General features: G+C 36.0%; 1 protein-coding gene across 1 annotated transcript; it reads right to left on the reverse strand.

Moving 5' to 3' along the window:
• Positions 1-8,274: 8,274 nt before the first annotated feature.
• On the reverse strand, positions 8,275-11,327 carry LOC110452934. Its single transcript, XM_021501695.1, has 5 exons — positions 11,167-11,327; positions 10,601-10,763; positions 10,182-10,448; positions 9,566-9,724; positions 8,275-8,282 (listed from the first exon to the last, which is right to left on the reverse strand). Exons 1-5 carry the CDS (start codon positions 11,188-11,190, stop codon positions 8,275-8,277), a joined length of 621 nt encoding a protein of 206 aa, XP_021357370.1. The 5' UTR covers positions 11,191-11,327.
• Between the last annotated feature and the right edge of the window lie 3,284 nt (positions 11,328-14,611).

Consider the following 14,611-nt stretch of genomic DNA (forward strand, 5'->3'; position numbering starts at 1 on the left):
GTTCTTCGCCGTGTACGGCGAATAGTTGTTGATACATTTTCAAGTGTACGGCAGCTATAGTATGTTAACAGTACGGCGAATAGCTATACTAACATGTACTAGCTATGTTTTTTGTTTTATTTTGTTCCAATGAGAAAAAAAAAATCGAAAAAATAATTGAAATCTCATATTAAAAAATATCCCAAAAAATCTGAAGAAACTAACGCAACGTATGGGTAATTGTTCAGAAATCATTTGGTCATGCAATAGCGATGCCGTAGAAAAAAAAATTCAATGCCTCATTACATTTTTAGGCGGAGGGACGGGAAACCTTAACAAAATGTATCACATTTAGGCAAGGTGTTCACTTAAATACTGTATACTATATGAACTATTCGCCGTACACCAGTTATTTAAAACATTCCTATTCGCCGTACACTTCACCAATATTGGTTATACCAATATCTCAAGAAAGAAGCATAATATAGAGCGACTCCATGTATTAGCATGACTATATAACTACAAGAATTCATCTTAGCATATAATGTATATAATCTACTGGCAAATATCTAGTCAAGACAATATTTGCTGTTGCGAATGAAGATTTAGCGGTACTAGGCAGACTGTTTTTGTAAATAATTTGCAACTACACCAAAACAATTACATGCCTCCTGTTTCAGATATGAATTATGTCTATGCTTGACTGTCATGCTTCTTTATTTGTCTCTACACTACCAGAAAATACAAGAAATATCAAACAAGAGCCTCTATCGTTCACCTGGATATCTGAGTAATCATGGCAAAATATGAGATCCAAGGGAATATGCCAGACACCAAGGCCAATCCTTGTAGCATACCGTATAAACCCATGTAATTTGCGCACCTGTGTCATTTGCGCAGGTACTTTTTGAGGCTGAAAATCGGGAAAAAAGCTTCTACTCGAATATTTTGCGCACCCAAAAAATCTGAAAAAAACCACCGTAAATCGATCTTTATATATAAAAAATAAAAATAAATATTTTCATTGATGTAAAATAATATTAAAAACCAAGAAGAAACTTCGTAAAATGTGTATTTTGTTATTTGTTTTCTTCGAATTATCTGATCACACATGACACACACGCGAATATCGGCATACATCAAATCATTTTAGCAATATTTATATAAAACATTTAGTTGCTTACAAAAACATATCAATTAATAAGTAATTCGATGTTTAGTAACCGCTGGTGCATATCTCCTGGTGAAAGACATATCTGTATTTGATTTTTTAATGCCCAGCAACTTTATGTATGGTTATGGGGTGGGGATCTCAACTGTTTCCAAGCTGTGACTCAGAAACTAGGTCCCTAGGGTTTGTTGCCAGACCCCAGGATCAGTTCTAATGTCATGACTGCATTTGTCTCTTTTTGCCCAGCATTTGTATATATAGTTTTGGGGTGGAGATCTCAACTGTTTCAAAGTTATGACCAAGGGGTTATGTCTGCAAGGGTGGGGCAGACCCTGGGGTCAATTCTAATATCATGACTGCATTCGTCTCTTTATGCCCAACAATTGTATATATAGTTTTGGGGTGGGGATATTAACTGTTTCAAAGTTATGACACAGGGGTTAAGTCGCCAAGGGTGGGGCCAGACCCTAGGCCCATCCTGGAAGCAAATGTGCATTTCTCTCTTTATACTCAGCAATTGTATATATGATTATATGGTGGGGATCTCAACCATTTCCAAGTAATTTTTTTTTTTCGGCCCTACCCCTTAGCCCGGAGGGCCAGTCCTACCATTTGTACAATTTTGAATCCCTGCCTCCCATGAATGCTTCCTACCAAATATGATCATATCCATGGTTTAGTTCTACGGAAGAGGTCATTAGCCAAATTGCCCCCATTTTTGGCCCAGCCCTCAGCCCCCTGGGGGGTCAGCCCCACCATTTGTACAATTTTGAATCCCCACCACCTATGGATGCTTCCAGTCAAATATGGTTGATATCTATTTCTTAGTTCTAGAGAAGAAGTCGCTTAAAGTAATATAGCTAAATAACCCTTTTTGGCCCCGCATCTCAGGGTNTTGACAGACGACGGACGGACGCCAGACGCCACGGTATGGCATAAGCTCACCTTAATTGGTCCTTCGGACCCGGTGAGCTAAAAATTGACATGATTTGACTACGTCCAGCTTCCATGCCCGCTTCAGTACTAGCTATATCCGGTGTCAGCGATTACAGTGATTATGATACCAAAATGAGTATTTATGATGTCATAGACGTTATGCTAACTATGACATTATATAATATCCAGGTCTAATATGATAGTACATAGTACATGTATGATGCACGATGCACTTAGTTACATGCACAGAGACGGAAAGTACCATATTCAACACAAAATGCAACTTTATTGAAGAAAACGTGGAATTATGGGACTTTTCATTTTCAAAATTACTTCCCTTTGTTACTTGTTTGAGAGGAAAATTGATCAAAATATACCTATCAGAGTTTCAGGGAATACACGGTAACCCGACATGTCGTTTTGTTCATCGTATCATTTTTTAGACATTCATGTTTTTTATATTGAACTTAAAATTAAAAACCTTTCCATATAATGTAGCAGACCACAGTATCAACGCCTGGCCATGACATTTTATACAATGTATACACTTGTATAAAAAAATAAAATAAAAAATTCACTGAAATTGGTATTTGTCATTTTGAAGTGAACAGTGCAAGGCTGCATATTGTTCATGATATAAGATTTGTATTTGGTTCGAGATTTCAATTTGGTCAGTCTGTAAACTGATCCAACAAAACCTCCACCACATGCGAAGTTTGCAAAAAAATAATGTTGAACGTATGCTGAATTCTAACCGAGTATTTTGGTTAGCATGAAAGAGATGTTTAATTTAAGACATGTTTTAGGAGAAACAATCCTTTCTGTGAGGGTCAATTTTAAGGCTAAAATAACAATTTTCTGCATTTTTTTAAATTTTATTTAAAAAATATGGTCTGTTATCGATTGTTTTTACAATTTAAGTCTTAAATACGTGAACACCTTTTTACACAATTTTCACTTCTGTATTACAATTGCAATTGTGATGTACTAGTTTATAGATTATTTTTATACATGTACAAGCATGCAAGTATCTTCAGGCTCGGCAGAAGCACTCGTCCGCTCGTCCTGAGGAGCAGATTTTGCTGACGGACGAGTGATTTTTATTGTCAACGAGTCTGTCGGACGAGTAGATTTTATGTAGTGTCGGGAATCGGACAGAAAATTACAATTGATTAATCGGAAGCCCAAACCGACTGATTACCGATAGTTCAATCGGTTTGGAAGACACGTGCAGAAAAAGTCTGAAAATGATTGAATACATTATAATATATATATATGCAATATGTATTTTTTGTATTGTGTTGTTTTGGTTTCAAATTACATAATTTTAAGTGTACATTAACACAATAACACTTATTTTGCTTCAGACTGCACAAGCTAGTAATCCTTTATCATTATGTAGTATGATTTACTGCTTCTGTATGCACCTTTTGGCCTTTAGGCACTCTCTGTAGTATGCTAACCTGCGTGTAACATAACTGCACGGTGAGTGGATGGCTTTGTAATAGTACTTACTTAAACATGTTCAGTACTCACTAATACTTGTCTTCCAAAATTTATTTTTATGTGTGTATCATGACCATAAACGCAAGATTTTATGTTGAGTGTAAATACATCACAGAAAATACAAACTACAAAGTGTTAAAAAATAACTTCATTTGTTTATTTTCAACTGTCCGTCAAACAGCTAACGACAATGACCTTTTTTCGGGTGTAGGGGGGCCTCTAATGAACTACTGATGCCATTTCAAAGAATTTAGTCATTAGTTTTGTTTATCAATCAACGATTTCAAAATACTTGGCATTCAGAATATTTTGATTTCGAAAAGCTTTCAGATACTAACTTATATCCGTGTAATTGAATATATCGTATTTACCTTTGTTGGCGTAGCTTTCTTGCATAGCCTACAAATGACAGTTGGCATGTCTAAATTTGATTTTATGGCAGGTCCCACTAAACCTTTTTGTTTTATTCGGAATATGAACTATTTCCATACGGCTGATTTAACTGTCCCTGCATGGATAGGGATACAATTGCAAATCATCGTCGTTGCTAAAAGCAGCGGTGGCTGCCATTTTTAATCATGACCATGAGGCGACAGCGAGTGATTTCCCTTCCCATAGTTCCGCCGTATTAATTACTGTGAAGGATATTTTCAAACTATTGATAGTGACAAGTTTTCAATCGATTGTCGCTGACGTCACACCTGAGCGATAGTTTTCGATTATTTGCACTAATTTTATGTACTTGGGTTACAATATATATATGGTTTCATAAAGTTATTTTATGTTTCTAATTGACTTGAGTAAATTATACAATTGGTGTGATAATTGAATTAAAAAATAACTATGAAATTGTATATATACTTTTCACTGTGGTCAAACGGCACTGTAAAGGTTCTGGAAAGAGCGATTGCCGAAGTGAGGCAGATTTTTGAAGACCATGGCATGCTTGTGATCATGGACATGTTTTCGGTATACTATCATCATTACGAGGGTGGATGCAAAACAATAAGTGTATTAATAGATCAACATGCGTTACGAACTTGAAATATTCCAGAATTGAAACAAAAAAGCACATTAAAATATATAGAATCACAGATTATGTCAATAATTAAATTACAGATCTCCTTTGACACATGGTTTATGTATTTTTGCTTAATTCAATGATTAATAAATTCAAAACACACATTAACGAAAGCATTTGTGTTTTTAAGCATAAAATAAACAATGATTGTAAATAGCACCTTTTTGACATGCTATTGTATGGAAAATAGCGACCAGACTGTATGTTAATAGCGCCTGCGGCTTTATATTACTGTATGGTTTATTGCATTGCATTATTACAATTTGCCTGTTGGTGGAATAAACGGTTTTTCTCACACAGATGGATTATTTCGAGTGCAGATACTGCCAAAACAGTTTATAGAGTTTAGTAAAATAATTGAACATTGCATGCAAGACCAAAGGAACCTAGGAAGACAGTTACACAAACGAAGAATTTTCTTCTAGTTCCAGAAAGTCTCAAATGTCAATGTAGTAGTATACCAAATGATGAAAACTGCAGCGTGAGGGTACACAGAGTTTATCCACTTTTATTTTCCCTGTTAAGAAAAATATGAACACAATCGGGAACTGATAATGTGTTACAGCTATATTTAGACCTAAACTAGGGTGTTCAGAGCAATTTTATATGTGTTAAGGGGTTTAGATCGACTTTCAGTAAATATGCCGTTCGAACCCTAGTTTGGCCGTTACCTTTTCTTGTCCTTCTGCCGCAAAATTGGCAATCTTGCCAACGTTTTTTTCATGTAGTAGGAGTACGCTTAGCAAAGGAATACCCAAAACTGGGTGTTATCCGGGGTCAGGAACTTTGAGGAGGGAGAAGAAATGCAGTGAAACTGGAGTGGATCGATCGTCGGCGACCATATAGCTCAATTGGTTGAGCATCTGTCTAGAGTTTGGAGGGTTCCGGGTTCAAGTTCCGGTCTCGCTGTTACATTTCCTCTTTTACCCATGGAAGGTTTATAGGATTTGGTGTGTCTTCGGTGGCGAAGACTTTTTCGAAGGACGAAGGAAGTAGCGGAACTGGACTGGGTCCATTGTCGGCGACTAGGTAGCTCAATTGGTTAGAGTGTCGGTCCAGAGTTTGGAGGGTTCCGGGTTCGAACCCCAGTCTGGACGTTGCATTTATCTTTCTACTGTTACACATCTAATAAACGTGAGTGCAAAAAAATACATCATATAAAAATAATGAGGAAAACTATAATGGAAATTACTTTAAAGGAGAATGTTACTTTTGACATGTGAGATAGAAAAGCATCATCTTTCTAGTTATGCTAACTTTCTGTAAACGGAATAGCTCTGCTCCGGGTTATAAGAAACTCCTGTGTGGAGGTAAAAAAGAGTACCCATGGAAACGAAAATCGAGGCATGTAAACTTCCGGTTTACGCTGACATTCCTCAACATTCACAACTTTTTCAACTTGCTATACAAATATTTTTACCGGGATGGATTTTGAAGGATTTCAGGTGCCATTTTTGAAACAATATTTGCAAGAGAGGGGTATAGCATGCAGTTTGTACCGTAAAAACGATTTAGTTAGACTGTGCAAGCTAGCAAACGAGTTGGACTTAGAGGTTGTGACCTGTGATGACTACCACGACATGGACGTCCTGAGACGCACTGTTGATTCAACTGTATTGGATGACGTCAGCAAGGTAAAGTCCTGGATGTCTGATATGACTTCTGCCCCTAATGTGGAGTGCTGTGATATCATCATATATTTCATGAACGTATGCGGTTGGTCTGAATCGAGGTTGAAAAATTACAAGAACGATAATGGTTACAAACTCTACATGGACCATCATATCAATGACGTTTGCCTCGGGACCATTTCAAATAGTGACTCGCATTTGTACGTCAAGGCGTCGTGTATCCCTGAGACCAGACAAAGTGCCACTCCGTATTCTACGTGGCTTCTCCTACAGAAGGATGGACATGTGAAATCTGGGGGTTGCACCTGTGTTGCGTAAGTTTCCAAAATTTAAAGTCGAATGTGATATGACAATGAGCCAATCGAATTAAAAAAATATATAAATAAAATATATATGAGTAACCAAAATAAGTGTATTTGTTTCTTACAACCCCTGCAATAACATTGTTTACATTTAATGCAAATACAGTAAAACGACGTTATATTGAAGTCACTCAGGTCATGAAAAAACTACGAGATACCCTTAGAATTCAAGGATAAAGAATATATTTTAAATACAAATTTTACTGTCAGAACCGAATTTTACATTAGAGCTAAGCAGGGTCCTTGAGTTAGAGTTTGAGACCCGAATACACACATGAGACTATATACCACCTCTGAGTATTTAGTTGGGCGCCAAATTAACAGGAGAGGGAAAATGCAATGCCAATTACCAGACCGGGAGTTGAACCCGGGACCTCCGAACACTAGACAGACGCTCTAACCGTTTGAGCTATCCGGCCACCAACGCCCAGTCCAGTCCTGCTACAGAAGTTTGACCGTACATTGAACATTTATGTATTTATTTTCAGTGATGACGACACATGTAAGCATTGTGTGGCATTGTTGTTTGCCTTGTCAGCCTTCGGTGATCGACATAAAGACCGCAGCACTGAGGTTGGCACAGACGTTGTTTGTGTTTGGGACAAGCCGAGGAGAACCACTACACCATTAGAGATTGAGCACATTGATACCAGAGTAAATAAGGTAACACCTGTTCCCAAGTCGGCTACTGCTTCAAACTACAATCCTATGGTTAGGACAGAGTGTTTGTCCAAGAGGCAGGTGGAGAAAGAGGTTTATCTGTTGTGTAAGAAAAGTGATAGTGTGCTTCTTCAAACTTTGGATCCACCAAGTGATGATGACAGTTCAGATGATGAAATTTTCCCGCCAACTTTGACAGAAATTGCAGATGCTGTGAAAGGTAATGTTGATGCTACAAAATTGTTGGCGTCAAAAGTGATTTCAACACATTCTGATGTGAAAACAGTGCAGAGGATTGAAGAAATGACAAGGGGTCAAGCTGATAATATTGACTGGTTTGCTTACAGGACAGGTCGTGTGACAGCTTCCATATTTTCTTCAGTGTTACACTTTCGATTCAATGAGAATTATGATAACTATATATTAAAAAAANGACAAGTATGTAACTAAGGCATTGTTGCAATGATTATTCCTGGTGATGAAGTGATTGCTATGACTGGAATCCACAATCAGAGGTGCATAAATTGATATTTGATTGATACCCCAAACGTTGAATACTGAGTTTGTAATTTCTTCCAAAATCTAAAGTTCAATAGAGTAAATTGTATCACAAGTATCACAAAATAAATATAGATCTATGCATGTTTCAGGACATATTTATAGAGAAATATCTATGGCATGTATTGGTGTACATCTTATGTCTAGAAAGTCTCTGACAATTCTATGTGTTTATTGTCAGTTAAAACTGAATAAAGCTTACTTTAGAAAATTGATATGAAAATTACTAAACTTTTATGGTAAGGTTGGTGCTGAACAATTCAACTCATTATTGATCTTAAATCCATGTATTGAGTTCTAGTTTCCTACTAGTCCACTAATCTTAACCTTTGACTCAAACAGGTAGTTTGGCATATTACAAGGTAATTGAAATAATTTTATTGACATTTCTTATGAAGCTGTAATAAAAGTGGATGGGTTTAGTATACTAGTCATTTGCTTATTGCCAGATAAGTACATGCAGTAATACATACTTGTATAATTATGTATATGTAATGCAGAACAGCTAAATGAAACAAGGCTAATGACACAGACATATTCAAATAATCAAAATTTGTATTGTTCAAATGAAATTCATAAGCTAGTTGATTTATGATTAATTATTATCTATCATACCATAATGAATTCATGTTACAAGTATCATTCAAAAAATCATTGTATTGAAATGATTACCAGGTATGTTATAGATCATAAGAAGTTTCACAGCTTCTTATTTTGTACAATATATAAACTAGCTAAGCTTCAAAAAGTCTGTTTAGAATGTTGGCTTTGGAAAAAAAATATAATTGATTATGTTAACACCTGTATACTATTGTGCATCTTTAAAAAAAGTACAGGAAATACATGTACCTTTAACTTGCAGGCCAAACATATATCGTGAAAAGGGAAATTAATGTACAATATAATAATTTAACATCAAATATTGTAGCAAATTGAAATATTGATTAATGATTGATTCCTGGATAGGTATGATTGTCTGCATGATGACAGTAATCACTTTCTCACTAATGGTCTCTGAAGATTACACAGAAAGGCACTGACCTTCAGCATCTGGTTTGCTACTGGCTTGCAACTTAAGGGCATTGTGTTGGATAAACTATGGAAATGTTTCAATCGCTCAATAGCTCTTTCCACATGTATTCTAAGTTTCGCTATCTTCCGTGTTTTCTTTATTTCAGTAGCATTGAGACGTTTTCCTTTACCCCATGAACATTTTCGAGTGAAAGGTGGCATATTCAAAGTCTGTTTAGAATGTTGGCTGCCATAACCTCATCTCCAGGTTTAATATTATCTAAAACCCCACTTTCTCTTGTTATGTAGTTGTCAGATGTGTTACCACTCCATAGATTTGAAACAAAATTAATACAACCAGATGGAGTAATGCTGATTAGAGCTTTGAAAGTGTTCCTTTGTTTGTATGAACTATATGTCAAACTTTGAGCTGATGGTGATCTTGGCTTTTCAATAAAGAATTATGTACAATCAATGATACATGTTGTCTTTGGGAAAAGCATGTTGAAACATCTTGGCATGAATTTTTTCACTTTTTTGGAAGAAGGCTTCTTCCATAATGGAGTGAAAATAACAAACATAAAGTTAATCCATGTGATGTAAGTTTGAGAAACTCTGCTTTTTGCAATTCCGAAAATATCAGCTAAACAAAATGTCAGCAATGCCAAACGAAGCTTTATCAAAGTTAGAATGAACTCTTCAAAACGACACAGCTTTCTTTTTGGGCCACTCTTCTGCTTTTGTGAATCCTCTTGGCAGCTGGGCATTTCTTTAGTACCTCCATGGCCGGACCAGTACTTCAGTGTAGGAGAAGCTCTATTTAATATTCCTATGACATTTTTAAAAAATACACAAATTTAGATTGAAAAAATAATGAAAACTTTTTTTCGGATTTACAATATATTGTTAAGCTAGTCTGGAGCTCAATCTGTAAATTTATTACTATTTGTACCATAAAAGTGTAAAACTATGAACTTAAGCTATTTTTTTATTTATCAACTTATGTATTAATGGAGGTAATCAGAAGTCCTTAACTTTGTATGAATTTACATTATCATACCCAGTATTTGTACTTGATTCACTGTACACCTATTTGAATATTGAAAATGCTAATCTATACCACTGAAAAGATTCATATAAGGATCCATGCATTAGCATACAAGGTATATTACACCATTATAATCAAAATATGCATGTGGCTCAATTTAAAAAAGACATAAATATTTTACATTATCACACAATGACTGGAATGAATACAATAATACAAACAAAATAAATGTACAAACCAAATAGTCCAAAAAGCAAATCCCTTGATGGTATTCCTGTGTACTGCATCACACTCTCATCTGTTCTGGTGACTTTGTCAACAAACAAATTCCGCAAAAGAGCATCCTTGTTTCCTAGCTTCTGTTCAAGGTCTTCAAGTTTCTGTGAATTAGCTTGTATATCCCACATGGATAAGTCTGTCTGGACAGCAGAATCTCTGACTTCTACAGCTGTGTCTGATGTAATCTGTCCTACAGAGTAGCTATGGTCTTTTGACATATCCACATCTGCAATGTTAATTATAAAACAAGTGTCCATTAAATGGTTGATATTGTTTATATTTATACAGAGTCCATATTTTTAATTTCAATTACTTGTATGAGGATATGGTTCAAATTAGATAGAATTAACTAAACCTGGTAATTAGTTCACTCCTTACCTTCATTGAAGAAGCATGAATGATCAGCACAGAAATCTATGGCATCAACAGCTGTTTCAACTTCAACAGTACAAACAAATGGAGGGGAAAACACCATGTCAACTTCAGATGGAAGATTTCTTTCTTCAAGAGCTGATGGTATAGATGCTACCTGTAGGTGTTCCTAAGAAAATAAATACACAGAATAAACTTTTTGTAAAGTTACAAAAGTAAAATTGCATCATCAATTATAATCAATGAGTTATAATCAAAATGATCTACATGATTCTTATTTAGAAAAATGTGTGTTAAGTATTTACAACCTTTTTATTACTTAAATGTCTTAAATTAATGTTTCCTTCAAAAATAAATTTTGTTTCTATTGAAAAGTTCCAGCATCTTAAAAATACGTTCTGAGTTATTCTACCTACCAAGTAGTTTTAAAAGAAAGTAAAGAGAATGACAAGTTTTGCGGTGACCATCCCCACACTCTCCGTTTAATTTCTACTTTTATAGGCTAATAGTACATCATATACTTTTTTAGTACAATGCTTACAATGCATACATTCTACTTGGGGAGTTATTACCTGTCGTTTTGTAATTGACGTCATATTTCTGACTGCTTTGGGTTTCCCATAATTGTTTCTGCTGAAAAGTGTAGGGACTGGATTATCATCTGTTGGCTTGCCGTCGATGAAGTGGAGCGAGCAGACACGGTGATGTGGTTTTGCCTTTTAGTCTTTCCTCATGATCTGGTCTAACCACTTTTTTCGAAGTTTTGGCTTTCTAACAATACCCGGGAACGGAACATACTGAACATTTTGCATAAAGGGATACCGACCAACTTTTCTCCCGTCCGAATTACACCCTGGTACAACGCACCAATGCTTGTTAGACGGCATAATGACTGAAGCAGACGACGTTGCTACGGACGCCGGAAGTCAGCATGCCTAGACTTTGCAGAAAATCACGTGACTTCCGCCGCGCATAAAGTCAGAACCAATTTGATCCGGACGGAACTCGGAACAGAGCTATTGCTATGTTTTTGATGGTCAAGCGTGTGAAACACCGACAGCTTCAAATGATATACATAATAGCCAAGCCAAACTCTTACCGTCATATTGTTGTACTATAAGAATTTATTGAAATATCAATTTGAGCCAGACAGGTTCAGCCCATGCAACACTTAAAAATTCGTAAAATTGGCGGGGAAAATCTGACGTTGCATGTTTTATTACAATGTAATTAAGCTGATTTCAAGGGGGGCCTAACTTACCCGAATTCCTGTCCGAACTTACCCCATGGGGGGCTGGTTCGGCCATTCGATCAGTATTATCTCATTCTGAATCATTAAAGGGGCTGGTCGGGGAAAAACATACAGATAAATGGGTCTAAATGCGTTCTCTGGCCTTCCAAAAGTTATACCACATAAATATGATGGTCGAGTTCTGCTTGCAATGTCCGTTTTTGACCACTGAAATATCGGGGAAGCCCTGCGTAAATTTAGCGCAGATCTATTTATATATGTCACGTGGTTGTTTCGAAAGTGAGGCAGTAAGGATAACAACAACAGCACGCCATCATGTGCCATGTCGGACTCTAGCGGACAAGACAGCAATTCTATACGTAAATAATTGTTTTCAAAGGTCATGTATGATGCAAGTGTAGTATTCCTACCTATATGTTGTGTTATATATAACGGTATTGATACCTCGTGCCTGTCAATGACTTTTGCATGTATCTTTTTCTTTCGCCGCGACGATTACATTTGGCCTTGTTGATGACGCGCGTGCGGTAAAATTACATCACTGATCCGGGTCAATTGAGAGTTTTAGACTGTCAGGTGACGATTTAGGATTTCTTTAATATAATTATAATTTTTACTCTTAGGGAGTAAATTTCAGTAAAATTTAAATTGGTATATTTCATAAGAAGGTATTTTAAACATGTGTATGCCAGTTTAGCAAATATGACATGTTTTCCCCGACCAGCCCCTTTAAATATCAGATATCAACAAAAGCAACGCTCTTTTTAGGCTTTGCCTTTTCATATTACGATAGAAAGTTGAAACGTCAGAGCTTACATGCTACACACGTACATGTTGACGGTCCTATATGTAATCATAGAATATAGTTGTACGCGTACTGTAGCTCACATGTACCCGTAAGGTTGCAAAACCTCTGTAATAACAATCGGAAGCGACTTGTTACCATGTACTAGTTATACAAGGAAATCGCAAGTAATCGACAGTACAATCACTAGTAATCATAGTCAATTTTATCATATAAACAAGCAAGTAACTATACTGTAATCGTCGATTAAGAGCCACGGTTGTTCAAACTTCAGACATTAACTTAACAGGAATTTGCTTTGATTGCATGTCTCCTCATACACTCTTTATTCATCATCTTCTCTGAATTCAATCAAAATTTCAGATTTATTATCAGAATTGTAGAAATTAGATCGACTTGGATGTCAGCGCTTGTAATTAATGATCGATTATGTAAGATTAAGAAGTAAATATACATATATATTACAGTTTATCAGGTTGAAAAGTTGCAAAAATAATTCCGTTTTGACTAATTATACAACATGGGTACTGATTAAAATGATCCAATTTACCTCGACTGGAGGTGTACAACAACGTGATTTAGTTAGCGCTCGCTTCGGTGATTCCTATTTCCGGAACCTGTACAGTGCCGTTCGACCAGTGCTTTTGAAACAATAATATGTGAAATTAATTAGAATTGATATTTTATCACAAGAATAAGTTAATCCATTTATTTTTCTTGTTAAAATCTGTAATGGTATTGGTAACAGGATGGACCTTTTGTAAATATGTGTGGTATTTTTTAGTTATACCTAGGCTACCAAAACAACAATTTTTAGGAAACAACATTTTAAATGTTTATTAAAATTCATTTGATGTGTTTATACTTACTGTAAATGAAAAAAAAAAAAAATATGCAGTAACAGCACAGGACTTCGTTTCGCGTTTTCCTTTTCCAAAAAAATGTGACAATTTCTGATATTGACTCATTACAGTCATCGTTGTAATTGATCCTACTGTCATTGTAATAAATGTTCAGGTAATATGCTAGTCGTGCGTGTAGTCAGAGACGTATTATACGTCTCTGGGGTAGGGATGTCTCCTCAAGCTGGGGATTACCGTGGCTATTTTTAGACGTAAACAAATTATCACAAATGAGAGATTACCACAAACACTGAACAGGCTTCACACACCGAACTCTTAATTTAATTAAACGTAGAAACAAAAAATAACGAAAGTAAATATTGAAGAAACGGGAACTGTTCCGCAACATCAACAGACATGTATATTGAGGCCTACGGGATTTTGCTAGATATTTTAAACGCTTGGTCATATCTTACATGCATGACTGTGATCATAGCCATAACGTAGACTATCGTAAAATGGTAGAAATTACTGGCACTAGTCAAAAATGCATCCAACTCACCGCTAGGCCTACAAGTTGAACCGGATAAGCGGCTAGAACATTTCTTCGTATTTAACGCATGCGCAACAAGTTCTTATCTCAATTCTAGCCTATATGGGGTACCCAAATTGGCGCTGGACTACGGGGAAATCGGAACTTCTGGAAAATTCTACGAAACCCTAGAAATACACACCATTTTCAAAACCCTCTCAGGGCCGTTCTTTGAAAGATATCGAAAAACTAAATATATCGTTTTCTTTAGAATAACTTGGACTACCTATGTTTGAAGTTTCAGTTCGTCAGCTTTAAGTGTTAATTCTCCAGGGTGAATTATACAGCTACTAATGGTCAAAATGTCGATTTTGGCGTGTTTTACACCAAATATCTCAATAACTAGATTTTCCCCAGATATAACAGATACACAAGGAGGTATATCGCGAGTTCTACAAACTTGGAAAGTTCAGCAAAAGTTATGGAGCCGTTTTTTTCGTACTCAAATCGGTGTTATATGCGGCAAATTAGCTACATTTAGCCGTGTTAACATTTCGTTCAGAGGAACAGAGTTATCGCCCCTCTA

This window comes from Mizuhopecten yessoensis, unplaced genomic scaffold, assembly GCF_002113885.1.
Source record: "Mizuhopecten yessoensis strain PY_sf001 unplaced genomic scaffold, ASM211388v2 scaffold6973, whole genome shotgun sequence".
NCBI lineage: Eukaryota > Metazoa > Mollusca > Bivalvia > Pectinida > Pectinidae > Mizuhopecten > Mizuhopecten yessoensis.

Bases quoted from the DNA above. Each gene is read 5' to 3' on its own strand.
- LOC110452934 (XM_021501695.1), bottom strand. From the start codon at position 11,190: ATGACGTCAATTACAAAACGACAG. The intron at 10,764-11,166 runs GTAATAACTCCC...TTATTTTCTTAG, and splicing joins CGTCAATTACAAAACGACAG to GAACACCTACAGGTAGCATC. The intron at 10,449-10,600 runs GTAAGGAGTGAA...TTAACATTGCAG, and splicing joins TTCATGCTTCTTCAATGAAG to ATGTGGATATGTCAAAAGAC.